The sequence below is a fragment of the Salmo trutta genome, chromosome 35 (genome assembly GCF_901001165.1).
Source record: "Salmo trutta chromosome 35, fSalTru1.1, whole genome shotgun sequence".
NCBI lineage: Eukaryota > Metazoa > Chordata > Actinopteri > Salmoniformes > Salmonidae > Salmo > Salmo trutta.
The window spans coordinates 16905216-16918111 of record NC_042991.1 but is presented as its reverse complement, the minus strand read 5'-3'; the positions used below and the strand labels follow the sequence as shown (position 1 = coordinate 16918111).

Here is a 12896-nt window from a genome sequence, read left to right as displayed (position 1 = left end):
TATGACGGGAGATACAGCACAGGGTGTCATATGTGTTCAGATCCAGGGTTAGAGGGAGTGGAAGGAACAGGCAGGAACAGGCAGGTGGCTTTAGACGTAGGGGGTATTTTCAGGTCAGACTTCAGGTCAGACTAGGTAGAAAACAGAAATTCAGACGTCATAAGGCTTTAGAGAAAAGCTGGGATCTGGAATCTGTCACTCACTGCTGAGGGAAGAGGTGAGACGTTACACCGTAGCAAGACATGACATATGAACATCTCAGTCACCTGATCACACTCTAAAATTAAAAGATCAAAAAGAGATGTCCTGTACAGAGCCTCTTAGCACATACAGTACAGCACATCTACTGTACAACACAGGCGTCTGTAGTTGGGCAAGGGGCGTCTTTGGAGTGGGAGCACAGAATCAGTTAAGTGAGTTTGAGATTGAGTGCCAGAGGCGTTCGACATGAGCTGAATGCCATTTCACGGCTATAAGTGAGGAGCGTCAGATGCTGCCAAGGGGAGCAGAAAGGGAGTGAGGGGGGAATGCGGGGGGAGGGAGAGGAAAGGAACGTCGAGGATAACGGCAGTCTGAGTGCAGTTTAATTATGAGGCATGTGGTAGTGATTTGGAGAGTGCCCAGGTGCCCAGGTGCATTGTGGGAGGACAGGCTGTCACCGATCTGTCGCCGCCCTCACGTCGCATTGGCGACATGGGCACAGCTCTGAAAGCATGCATGAAAGCACGCACACACACACACACACACACACACACACACACACACAGGGTTGTATAATCACACAGGTAAGGACTGCAAATGACAACAGCAGGAATCACAGCTTCCTTTGCTCTTCACACAAATCAGAAGAACAAAGGATCCTACCTCTCCGTAACCACATTAAGGAAGTGATACAGATGCCAGACAGGTGGACAGGATACAGCAGGAGACAAGAGATGTGGTAGTAGGGCAAAGTGAGGTAAGAACACATACTGTAGGACTCTGACAGTGTCACTGCATCAAATATTGTTATCAGGAAACAACTAGTCTCTGGTGATATATTCAGTTCTAGGTGCTGAGATTAGGAAACAACTAGTCTCTGGTGATATATTCAGTTCTAGGTGCTGAGATTAGGAAACAACTAGTCTCTGGTGATATATTCAGTTCTAGGTGCTGAGATTAGGAAACAACTAGTCTCTGGTGATATATTCAGTTCTAGGTGCTGAGATTAGGAAACAACTTGTCTCTGGTGATATATTTAGTTCTAGGTGCTGAGATTAGGAAACAACAAATGCATGTGTGCATAAATAGGTTATAGTCCTTTATCCATTTCAAAAACCTACACCATGACAGGAAAAGATAAATAAAAAAATAAACACATTACATTTCAAAAAGAGAAAGCTTCTGATGTCACATTTTAAAATAGTCATACTTTATTTCATAAACAATTATCTAAATTCATCTTAGGTTGACACATACACAGTAAACATACAAAATGCTCTTAAATCAGAAAACAACAATATGGGCATTCCCGTCTTGTCCTTGAGTAAAGGTTAATGCAAAACTTCTGCGTAAAGATGCATGATTACGAACTATGCAGCAAACCGACAGCATTGGTATAATGAATTCTCTGAAAGACAATAAAATGAAACAGCATTGCCAAAAGCTCTGTAGTCCATAGCTGTTTTCAGACACTGTTTCATTATTGGCAGCATCTGCTAGCTAATGGTAATGACAGAGGGGGTAGTTAGAACATTAACAGTGTCGTTCATTTGATATATTAGTCATCTTACAGTGGAGGCTGATATGCCATTCACTTATATTTGCTGAAAAGTATATTGGACAAAGTGTGAAGGGAAACAATTCATTTTAAATGACTATGAATAATTTAAGTGAATGAATAAGTACCACATTCGGTCCATTATGGAAACAGTGATACCTTTGCTCACTTGGGTAGACTATAGAGTATTGAAACACAACCAAACATCGCAAATATTTGGCAACAAAAATGATATAGGCGTACACTACTGTGCAAAGAATTACTGCTTTTCTAGTTCTAAAAAACAAGCTTTAATTTCTCTACCAAATAACAACACTATAACCACAGAGAATCACACAATACTCCATTTGTATATGATTCTTCGTAGATCATATTTCCATTAGAAAGGATTTTGTTAAGAATACACAAAATGCACACATCACAAAAGCCATTCACATATGTAATGTATATAAACACACAGGCCATGTATTGTATTGCAGCAGGTAAAAATGCAACATTCGCTGACCCGGTTTCCTTGTCCCTGAACAGAAGGTTCACCATGTCTCTGTACAGGATGTGTCATCTCCCCTTCCCACCAGTGAAGAAGAAGCTACTATCGGTGAGACTCTAAGGGCAGATGGGTGTAGAAGAAGACCTGTTTGTCCCGATGACAAACACGACTGTGCTGTGCTGTGTTTCTATGTGCTGTGCCTGAGACAAACTGTGCAAACACTACTGTGTACCCTACTACGGTAGTGGTGATGCTACTGTACTTCTCCAGGACAGGACAGGCTGTAAGTACAGACATTAGCCGGGCAGTGACGGACAAAAGTAGATATGGTGGTCACTGTGACTCATAAAGGACTTTTGAACTATAGAGAACTGTAAACAGTAATGTCCCTTTACATACATTGAGGAGACAATGGGGACTGGAGCTGAAATTCTTCCCTTCCCCCCAGACCAGACCCACCGACTGTCCTTCTGATGAAACAGAAAAATTGTGACCCAAAGTGCTATTTTTTGCTGCAAAGTTGTTTTTTGTGCTAGCTAGTTGGAATTCCAGAAAACAGTCTCTGATATCCGGAAGATGGCTCAAATACTGAGAGTTTTACTGTTATGAGGTTACCAAGGAGTAGACCATACTGGAAGACAAGAGAGGAGGAAAAACACAAGATAACAAATCAATGACTGAGACTACAGTACATGATTGGACCAAACAGTAAAAACAACAACAATAACTATCAACAGTGCCAAAAATGATCCCATTATAAACTGATCCACTGGAATGAATAAAAGAAAGGAGCATTCAAGTGTGTGTTAAAAGTGTTTCAGAAACAACTGATTAATCCATGTGTGGTATAGTAGTGTGTAGTGTCTTTTTTAGGACCCATGCCTGGGTGCCTGCCAGATTCACTGATATTTGTTTGTGTTTCTTTATTTGAAGTTGCAATTAAAAGAGCCCTTTAATGTTGTGCATATAGCCTTCTCAACCACAAAGGATAAACATTTTGCCTATTCAAAACACGAGCAAATAAATAAGCAAGAAATTGATGTGAGGCCGCTGCAGTTATGCTTGATTAAGCTTGTCGATAAACCAAATGTAAATATTTAATATTAATTTGAAGAACTGGGCTCGAACTAAGAGGTATGCCTATGTCTTAGCGTGGACAACACTGTTCATGAAATATACGATTTGATGGTTTAATAAAGTAAGGACAGCCCTAGAGTTTTGTTCTTTACAAACTATTAGTCATGTTAGCCTAATAACATTTTGTGAGCTGCTCAGACAAGCCTAGATCTCCCAGATGCCAATACTTAACATTTGTTCTTAGCCTTAGGTAAATAAACATCTTCTAAAATAATTCAGCTTCCTAGCTAACTGTACCATAATAGCTTATTTACTGCTTTAACTAATCATGATCACTTAGCTACTCCCAAATTCAGAAATGTGGTGTCCTCTGGCCAGCGAGACACTAATCCCTGCTGCTGTGGTGAAGCCTGAGCTCACCTGTCTGTCTGGGTTATCAATATCCATGTTTCCTAATGTAATGGACGCACAATACGTATGGTGGCCTGGAGGTGTCATACGCAGGGGAACCAGAGGCAGCTTAGATAGACCATGCCCTCCATAATGCCCAGGCTCCATCACCCCTCAGAGCTGTAGCTAGATTAATAAGTAGCCTGTATCTACAAATTGTAGCTCATCAGATGATCACTGGGCCTATTCTACCGTACAAACATCTTCATTATTACTCAGCTGTTAGGTGAAAAAACACTGGTTTAATCACCTGGTCACTTGATGAAGACCAAGCCTGGTCTTCAACACTGCACCAAACAGTAAGACAACAAGCTGAACAACAGCTGATGAGATGTGTAGAACAGACACTCTCTAGCTACTGGATCTCCCACTTACTGGTACTGTAAAAAAAACTTCAAGCCCTGTACTTGGAATCTACATTCAGTTTGACAAGAGGTTACCGTTACTGCATTAACATAAAAAAAATTCATTACATCACATTATGTCTTTAGACTGCTATTCATGGTAGACAGAGATGCTACATATGTCCTTGCTGTCAGCTTGTCATCTCTCTGTCATCGAGGTTGTTTCAATTCACCCAGTAGCTTGGCTTCCACAGGCGAATATAGCATATTCCTCACTGAGGGCTTGTCATAAACATTTATATGGAGCTCTGCTTCCTTATCACAGCCACGTAATAATTTCTTGTTCCATTACATTTAAACGGCTGTTGGGCTAATGAACCGAAGCAAACCTGGCCATTGTAATTGGGAGGATTAGGCCTCCAGAGTCAATCTTTGATTTCCCATCAATCTGTGAGTGGGAGAGCATTATTCAGCTGATGCTCAATAGCTTCAGACTGTGTGTGTGCGTGTGTGTACAGTAAATGTGCGTGTGTGTGTGTGTGTGCGTGCGAGAGAGCGAGCGTGAGTCTGTGTGTAAGTGTGTGTGTGCAAGGAAGGGTTAGAGATCATGCCAAAGACAAGTGAAGAAGTGGGTGAGAACAGTTTAGGAGTGGTACTTATTAGACAAAGAGGGAAGCATTCATATACAGTAACGTTACATAACATCCATAGCAGTGGTTAAACATCAGGGGAAAATGCACATCTCATCAAGGTTAAACAATGGAGGTCAGTTGTTATATTGGATTCCATATTGGACTCCACCAGAGTGACCACCTCCACTGTGACAAACACCAGTAGGTCAGGGGGGACTGAAGTAATGGAGGTCAGAGGTTAGGGGTTAAAGGTTATCTCCCTGAGGAGGCCCATTCTCCAGAAAAGGCTGTGTCCGTTAGTGTTACAGTATCGCTGAGTGAGGAGAAACAGAGAATGAGAGGGAGAAAGGAGGGGAGAGAGAGAGAAACAAAGAGAGAGAGGGAAAGATTCACAGGTGTGGTATGGTGGTGTGCAGGGGGCAGGGCACCGTGGGGCAGTGAGGGGGTCAGTATCACGAGGTGACAAACCCACTGAAGAGACTCACTACTAGAGGAAGGTCCGGTCCAGTACACGCTACAGGCGAGAGGAGGAGAGTCACATTCAACACTTCTGATTGGTCAATGGAAAAACCCCCTGTGCCTCTGGTGAGAGGTCACTAGTACTCCAGGGACTGTGGGGTCCATTCCATTTCAACTTAATCAATGAAATGAATGGGTTTATGAAAATGTTTTATTAATGCGTTTTAGTTCGGGAATTGAAAATTACCCAATCACTACCTGAATTGGCTAAACCGAAATGGAATTGACCCCATCCCTGGTCAAATCAAATCAAATAAATGTTTAGTGGTTGCGTACACAGATTTGCAGATGTTATCGCAAGTGCAGCGAAATGCTTGTGCTTCTAGCTCCAACAGTGCAGTAATAATACCTAGCAATACAAAACAATATGCACATAACATGCTTGTGAAAGCATGTAAAAGCCTGTACTAAACATCTGGAAAATGTACAAGAGTAATAACAACTATACTCTACTTAGGCTAGATGTACTGTATATAGTTGATAGTCACTTTGAGGTGAATGATGATCATTGTCTGTATCCTTAACACATTACCAAACAACACAGTGGAAAGCGCATTTGTCACTCACCAGTAGAGATAGTAGAAGAAGGACAGGACGAAGAAGGACATCTTGCACCAGGCCTCTTTTTGGCAGAACTTGAGTGTGTCCCCGTTCATGACCGAGGCTGGGTCATAGAGGAGCTCCTTAGTGTCTGTGGGGCTGTGGAAGTACCTACCGAATAGGGACACGACACACGAGGGGTAGTTGACCCGTAGAGACGGAGGGACGGAGGGGAAGATGAAAGGAAGAATGGAGAGATGGAGGATGAGTAGGGGGACACATGAAACATCTGACTGTTCATGATTAGTATGATTAAGTTGTACATGATTAAAGGTTGTAGGAATTGTAATGCATGGTTTATGCATATACGTAGGTACAGTGGCTTGCGAAAGTATTCACCCCGCTTGGAATTTTTTCTATTTTGTTGCCTTACACCCTGGAATTAAAATGTATTTTTTGGGGGTTTGTATCATTTGATTTATACAACATGCCTACCACTTTGAAGATGCGAAATATTTTATATTGTGAAACAAACAACAAATAAGACAAAAAAAACTGAAAACTTGAGCGTAACTATTCACATAACTACAGCATAACTATTCACCCCCCCAAAGTCAATACTTTGTAGAGCCACCTTTTGTAGCAATTACAGCTGCAAGTCTCTTGGGGTATGGCTCTATAAGCTTGGTGACAAGGCTGTGGGTAACTGGTGAAAGGAGTCAGGCGCAGGAGAGCTGAGATGTGTGGACAAGGTATTTAATACAAGATAACACCAGTATAAACACAATACTATGGTGCGGGAAACATACCGGTACCACGAAATGAACGGGCATAATAACAAAACCCGGCAACAATAATACCAGCCGGCAGACACAGCTTTCACAATAAATCAAACACGCACACAAACATGGGGGAAACAGAGGGTTAAATAATGAACATGTAATTGGGGAATAGAAACCAGGTGTATAGAAAACAAAGACAAAACAAATGGAAAATGAAAAGTGGATCGGCGATGGCTAGAAAGCCGTTGACGTCGACCGCCGAACACCACCCGAACAAAGAGAGGGACCGACTTCGGCAGAAGTCGTGACACTTGGCACATGTAGCCACTGGGATTTTGGCCCATTCTCCAAGGCAAAACTGCTCCAGCTCCTTCAAGTTGGTTGGGTTCCTCTGGTGTACAGCAATCTTTAAGTCATACCACAGATTCTCAATTGGATTGTGGTCTAGGCTTTGACTAGGCCATTTCAATACATTTAAATGTTTCCCTTAAACCACTCGAGTGTTGATTTAGCAGTATGCTTAGGGTCATTGACCTGCTGGAAGGTGATCCTCCATCCCAGTCTCAAATCTCTGGAAGACTGAAACAGGTTTCCTTCAAGAATTTCCCTGTATTTAGCGCCATCCAGCATTCCTTCAATTCTGACCAGTTTCCCAGTCCCTGCTGATGAAAAACATCCCCACAGCATGATGCTGGCATCACCATGCTTCACTGTGGGGATGGTGTTCTCGGGGTGATGAGAGGTGTTGGGTTTGTGCCAGACATTACGTTTTCCTTGATGGCCAAAAGCTACATTTTTTGTCTCATCTGACCAGAGTACCTACTTCCATATGTTTGGGGAGTCTCCCACATGCCTTTGGGCAAACACCAAACATGTTTGCTTATTTTGTTCTGGCCACTCGTCCGTAAAGCCCAGCTCTGTGGAGTGTATGGCTTAAAGTGGTCCTATAGACAGATACTCCAATCTCCGCTGTGGAGCTTTGCAGCTCCTTCAGGGTTATCTTTGGTCTCTTTGTTGCCTCTCTGATTAATGCCCTCCTTGCCTGGTTCGTGAGTTTTGGTGGGCGGCCCTCCCTTGGCAGGTTTGTTGTGGTGCCATATTCTTTCCATTTTTTAATAATGGATTTAATGGTTCTCCGTGGGATGTTCAAAGTTTCTGATATTTTTTTATAACCCAACCCTGATCTGTACTTCTCCACAACTTTGTCCCTGACCTGTTTGGAGAGCGCATTGGTCTTCATAGTGTCGCTTGCTTGGTGGTGCCCCTTGCTTAGTGGTGTTGCAGACTCTGGGGCCTTTCAGAACAGATGTATATATGCTGAGATCATGTGACAGATCATGTGACACTTAGATTGCACACAGGTGGATTTCATTTAACTAATTATGTGACTTCTGAAGGTAATTGGTTGCACCAGATTTTATTTAGGGGCTTCATAGCAAAGGGGTGAATACATATGCACGCACCACCTTCCCTATTTAAAAAATAAAATAATTAAAAATTACTTGTTTATTTTTTTTCACTTCACCAATTTGGACTATTTTGTGTATGTCCATTTCATGAAATCCAAATAAAAATCCATTTAAATTACAGGTTGTAATGCAACAAAATAGGAAAAACACCAAGGGGCTGAATACTTTTGCAAGGCACTGTACATGCATTTAATTATGTTAATAGATACATGAGCACATGGTTTATAATGATTTACCAATAGTTTGCTAATGACTAACAAACTATTCAGTAATGGTTTATAAGTCGTTTGTACTAGACAGACTATTAAATAAATTGTGACAGGGCTTTTGAAATTCATGTAGAACAAGATTGCTGTTAATGAGAATGTGTGAGAGAATGCCTTGCCAGACAGTTTAATGTACCTGATAAAATAAAGGTTAGTCAAAAATAAATAATACAAAATCAGAACCATTCTGCCCATTCCATTTCTACTCATGCACCTTGTAACACCTGAAAAACCCAGCTGAACCTGAATCTCAACCCACTACCACTACTACTACCACCTGGTAAGTCACTCCACTAACACATCTGCATCATATAGTACCTCTACTGTTAGGACAAGCACCACCTGAGACAGTAGTGCCCTATTTCACAGCAGACCGTAACTCATTGCTGTGGGGTGGCCTATATTTCTACAACACACTGATTGACTCCACCTGATAGGTTGTGGGGCTCCACAGCACCTGAGGTAGCGTGAGCTACAGGCACAGAGAGAGGGACCCACATGGAGGTTTGTAGAGAAAGACATCCCTCTCTGTGACAGTGAGGGGGTCATGGTGGGGGATAAGGAGCAGCTGTCTGTACAGTATGTGTGCTAAAGGATGAGTTCAGCTCAAAACACAGAGAGAGTGGGATCCCTTCTACTGTACACACACAAAAAAAGAAGATTCCTCAAGGTTCTTTTGGAAGGGTGATGGTTCTATGGGGATCCATAATGACCCAAAGAAACCTTTGAGCTCTTCAATGGTTCTTTACAGTTCACAAAATGTTTATTTGCTCTTTTAAAATGTAGGGGAGGCAGCTCATTACAATATTTTGGGGTGTGGTTTGCTTACAGCTCTTTTTGCGCAACAGTGATGTCACGTCCTGACCAGTAATAGGGGTTATTTGTTATTGTAGTTTGGTCAGGACGTGACAGGGGGTATTTGTTTTATGTGGTTCGGGCTGGTTGTGTTAGTAGTTGGGTGTTTGATTTATTATTCCGGGTTTTGGGCACTGTTCTATGTTAATGTATTTCTATGTTTAGTCTAGTCATTTGGTTTTCTATGTTTAGTTAATTGGGGGTTGGACTCTCAATTGGAGGCAGGTGTTGTCTAGTTGCCTCTGATTGAGGGTCCTATAAATAGGTATGTGTTTGTGTTAGTATTTTGTGGGAGATTGTTCTTGTTTAGCTATGTGTGCATGACAAGACTGTCAAGTTCGTTTTGTGTTTTGTATACGTTTTTGGTGTTTTTCCTTCTTCACATAAATAAAAGAAGATGAGTGTACATTTTCCCGCTGCGTCTTGGTCTCAACCCTACGACAACCGTGACAAGCGAGTGAATGTGTCATTCCACTAATGTGTTGTGTTATCCTGTTACATATTATACTGTATATTACACTTGAGTCTCCTCAGAGGAGAAAGGGGAGGACTATCCTACTCAGTGAATTTAATAAAATAAAAATCGTGAAACATTAGAAAGTTATCCTTCTTAGAACTATAGTAAATATATTTGCATCACCAAATAACTGATTTAAACACTGTTTTGCACTAAAGATCTACAGTAGTCTCAAAAGCACTCTGTAGGGTAGCACCATGGTGTAGCCGGAGGACAGCTAGCTTCTGTCCTCATCTGGGTACATTGACTTCAATACAAAACCTATACAAAACCATGGTTCTCGCCCCCTTCCTTAGACTTACACAGTAATTATGACGACTTCCGGAGGACGTCTGCCTTGCAGCATGAACTGACATGTTGTCCATCCAATCAAAGGATTAGACAATTAATCTCGTACTGAAATCATAAACTACAGCTAGCTAGCACTGCCGTGAATAAAATATGGTGAGTAGCTGACTCAAAAAGTTTGTCAAAAATGTTTGTTTTTTTAACTTTCACTTACACTAGATCATTTTGCCTGCTCAACATCCTGACTCAAAAAGAGAGGAATGATATGTATGTTAGCTAGCTGGCTAAGGCTATCCAACACTTCCAATTCAAGGTAAGCTTTCGGTTTTATAAATGTATTGCCACCGGGGGCCGCCGGTGTAACTGCTAAACTGCTTGCTGTACACTACTGTGTGATTGTACACATGGATTGGATTGTGGGTTTACTAACGCGTTAGTTCTTGTAGCTATGTTGACTATGACGTTAGCTAATATGGTGACAACGATGTAGGTTGTGTGTTGCGGTTAAGGTATAAAGTTTTTTTTTTCTTCGCCTGGTCACAGACAGTTGTTGTGTTGTGCACCGAAGTCTACAAGTGATAATGATATACGACTATGGCCAGTGACGGTGTCTTGTGAAAGACTCATGTATAGCCTTGTGTCAATTGAGAACAGTTGACTAAATCAGTCAGTGGTTCTCTCCTCAGGGACCCCCAGCTGTTCCAGAGATAGCTCACTTGATTCAACTTGTCAATGAAGACAATAATAAGAATTAAATGTTAACAATATAATATGGCTGACCAGAATAGAAAACCCTGTGTGGTTCTTCAAAATAATCTACAAAGAACCTTTAAGATTGAGAAAGGTTATTTATTGAACCCTTCTCCATAAAGGTTATATAAAGAACCATAAATAATTGTTCTATATAGCCCCAAATAAGGTTGTAACCATAGCGGAACCATTTTTGGTGCTATATAGAAAGAAAATGGTATGGTTCTTTATAGAACCTTAGGAAAGGGTTCTTTATAGCAACATACAGGTTCCATTTAGAACCTTATGAGCATGGTTCTTTATTGAACCTTCAATAGCACCAAAAAAGAGTTCCGTTATGGTTACAAGCTTAATAACCCCTATCTGGTACCATTTAGAACAGTGGAGGTCAGTGCCGTTTCAGATTAGGGATGACAATCTTTTTTTCATGAGCATGGCCTTATTTCTATTACATCATATTGGATGACTGTCATTCATATTCCAATCACCCAGCTCAATGTAACAGCGATAGGTTTAGGCTACTACATGATACTCACATTTTGCCTGTACCCATCATGCCTATGAATGAAAGTTTACAACGTAGGTGCACACAGGTCGAAAGACAAATTTGATGTGACAGACAGTGACACATGGACAGACAGTGAAATCAATACCGCCTTGCACATTGTTGTCTGCATCTAGCTGATAGTGGGTGTAATCATTAGTCCAACAGTTGCAAACGAGAGTTTCTATTGGATAAATTCAGGTATGTTTATCCCCGTTTTGTTTTGTTTGCTTCTGTTTGTGAAACATTTTTCAACAGAATCGGAAAGATTGAATACACCCCGTTGTATTCCTTCACAGCCATGTTGTATTCCTTCTTGCATCTACGTTATGCGCTCTCCTCCTTTCACCTCTTCCCTTCACTTGTGGACTTCAATGCACAACACATCAGCTGTTTGTGACCAGGTGATAAAACCTTTCCAAGGCAAACCGCTACACATAGCCTACATCGTTGTCACCATATTAGCTAAAGTAATGTCATAGTCAGCATAGCTAAGAGAACTAACGCGTTAGTAAACCCACTACAATCATGCAGTAACGTTACAGTGTACAGTAAGCAGTTACACCGGCGGGCCCTGGTGGCAATAAATTAGTCAAACCAAAAGCTTGCCTTGACTTGGAAGAGTTCCAGTGTTGTGTTGCATAGTCATAGCTGTTTGAGCAGGATGTTTCAGTAGGCTAAACTAGCTAGCTGCATTTGCTAGCTAAGTAAGTGAAACTGAAGAAAAAAAATTACAAAATCTCTCTCTATTTCTCTCTTGCTTCTCCTTCATTTAGGAATAAATTAATTTGTACAAAACTGTTTAACAATTTTTTTTCTCTCTCGTTTAGTTAGCTACTCACCACATTTTATGCACTGCAGTGCTAGCTAGCTGTAGTTTATGCTTTCAGTACTAGATACATTCTCTGATCCTTTGATTGGGTGGACAACATGTCAGTTCATGCTGCAAGAGCTCTGATAAGTTGGAGTACGTCCTCCGGACGGAAGTCTATGGAAGTGGGTGAGAACCATGAGCCTCCTCTTTTGATGAAGCTATGGAATTGGCCTTAAACTGAGACGTCTTTCTCAGAAATGTAGCCACTGCTTTACATCGGCATGTACAGTATGTACATTATCTCCGCTACACAGGTAGTGGTGCTCCATTCCACTGTGTTGCTGCTGCTAAACCTACTTCTAAACCTCTCTACTATCCTGTGTGTCACTGAGCCCCTGCTGCATGTGGAGGTGGGGAGGAGAGGCTGGCAGAGAGGCAGAGCCAGTGGGGGCTGATGGAGAGGAGAGGGACGAGCTGAAGACATCAGGCATAAGCTGTGCTCACTGGGAAGGAAAACAGAAATGGACAGATCTATAGCTGCTGTGGGTCACCCTCCCCCATATCTCTGTATCTCTCTCTCTATTTCTTCATCACTCTTTGTCTCTGTGCCTCTATTTCTCTCCCCCCCCCCCTCTCCCTGTCTCCCCTCAGATGTGTAGAGAAAACAGCATCTGTTGCCACTGGGCATCTGGCAGAGTCTGCAATTAATGAAACAGTGAGTGCTGCTGCGTAACTTCAACCGGCTGAGCAAAACAATCACAGAGTTCTGCAAGTGATTCACATCAAATAACGAAACAACA

At 41.8% G+C, this 12896-nt stretch overlaps 1 protein-coding gene across 3 annotated transcripts in view; it reads right to left on the bottom strand.

The window, feature by feature from the left end:
• Window positions 1-1389: 1389 nt before the first annotated feature.
• Window positions 1390-12896, bottom strand: part of LOC115174732 (protein cornichon homolog 3) — a 53474-nt gene continuing 41967 nt past the window's right edge. Inside the window, exons 5-7 of one of the 3 annotated variants that reach the window (XM_029733544.1) lie at window positions 5839-5982; window positions 5238-5266; window positions 1390-2880 (exon numbers count right to left, since the gene is read on the bottom strand). In XM_029733544.1, the coding sequence (XP_029589404.1) occupies window positions 2861-2880; window positions 5238-5266; window positions 5839-5982 (193 nt within the window). In that variant the 3' untranslated portion in view covers window positions 1390-2860. Of the gene's footprint in view, window positions 2881-3442; window positions 5267-5838; window positions 5983-12896 lie in introns of those variants that run through there. The other 2 variants (XM_029733545.1, XM_029733543.1) reach the window with 2 other exon arrangements.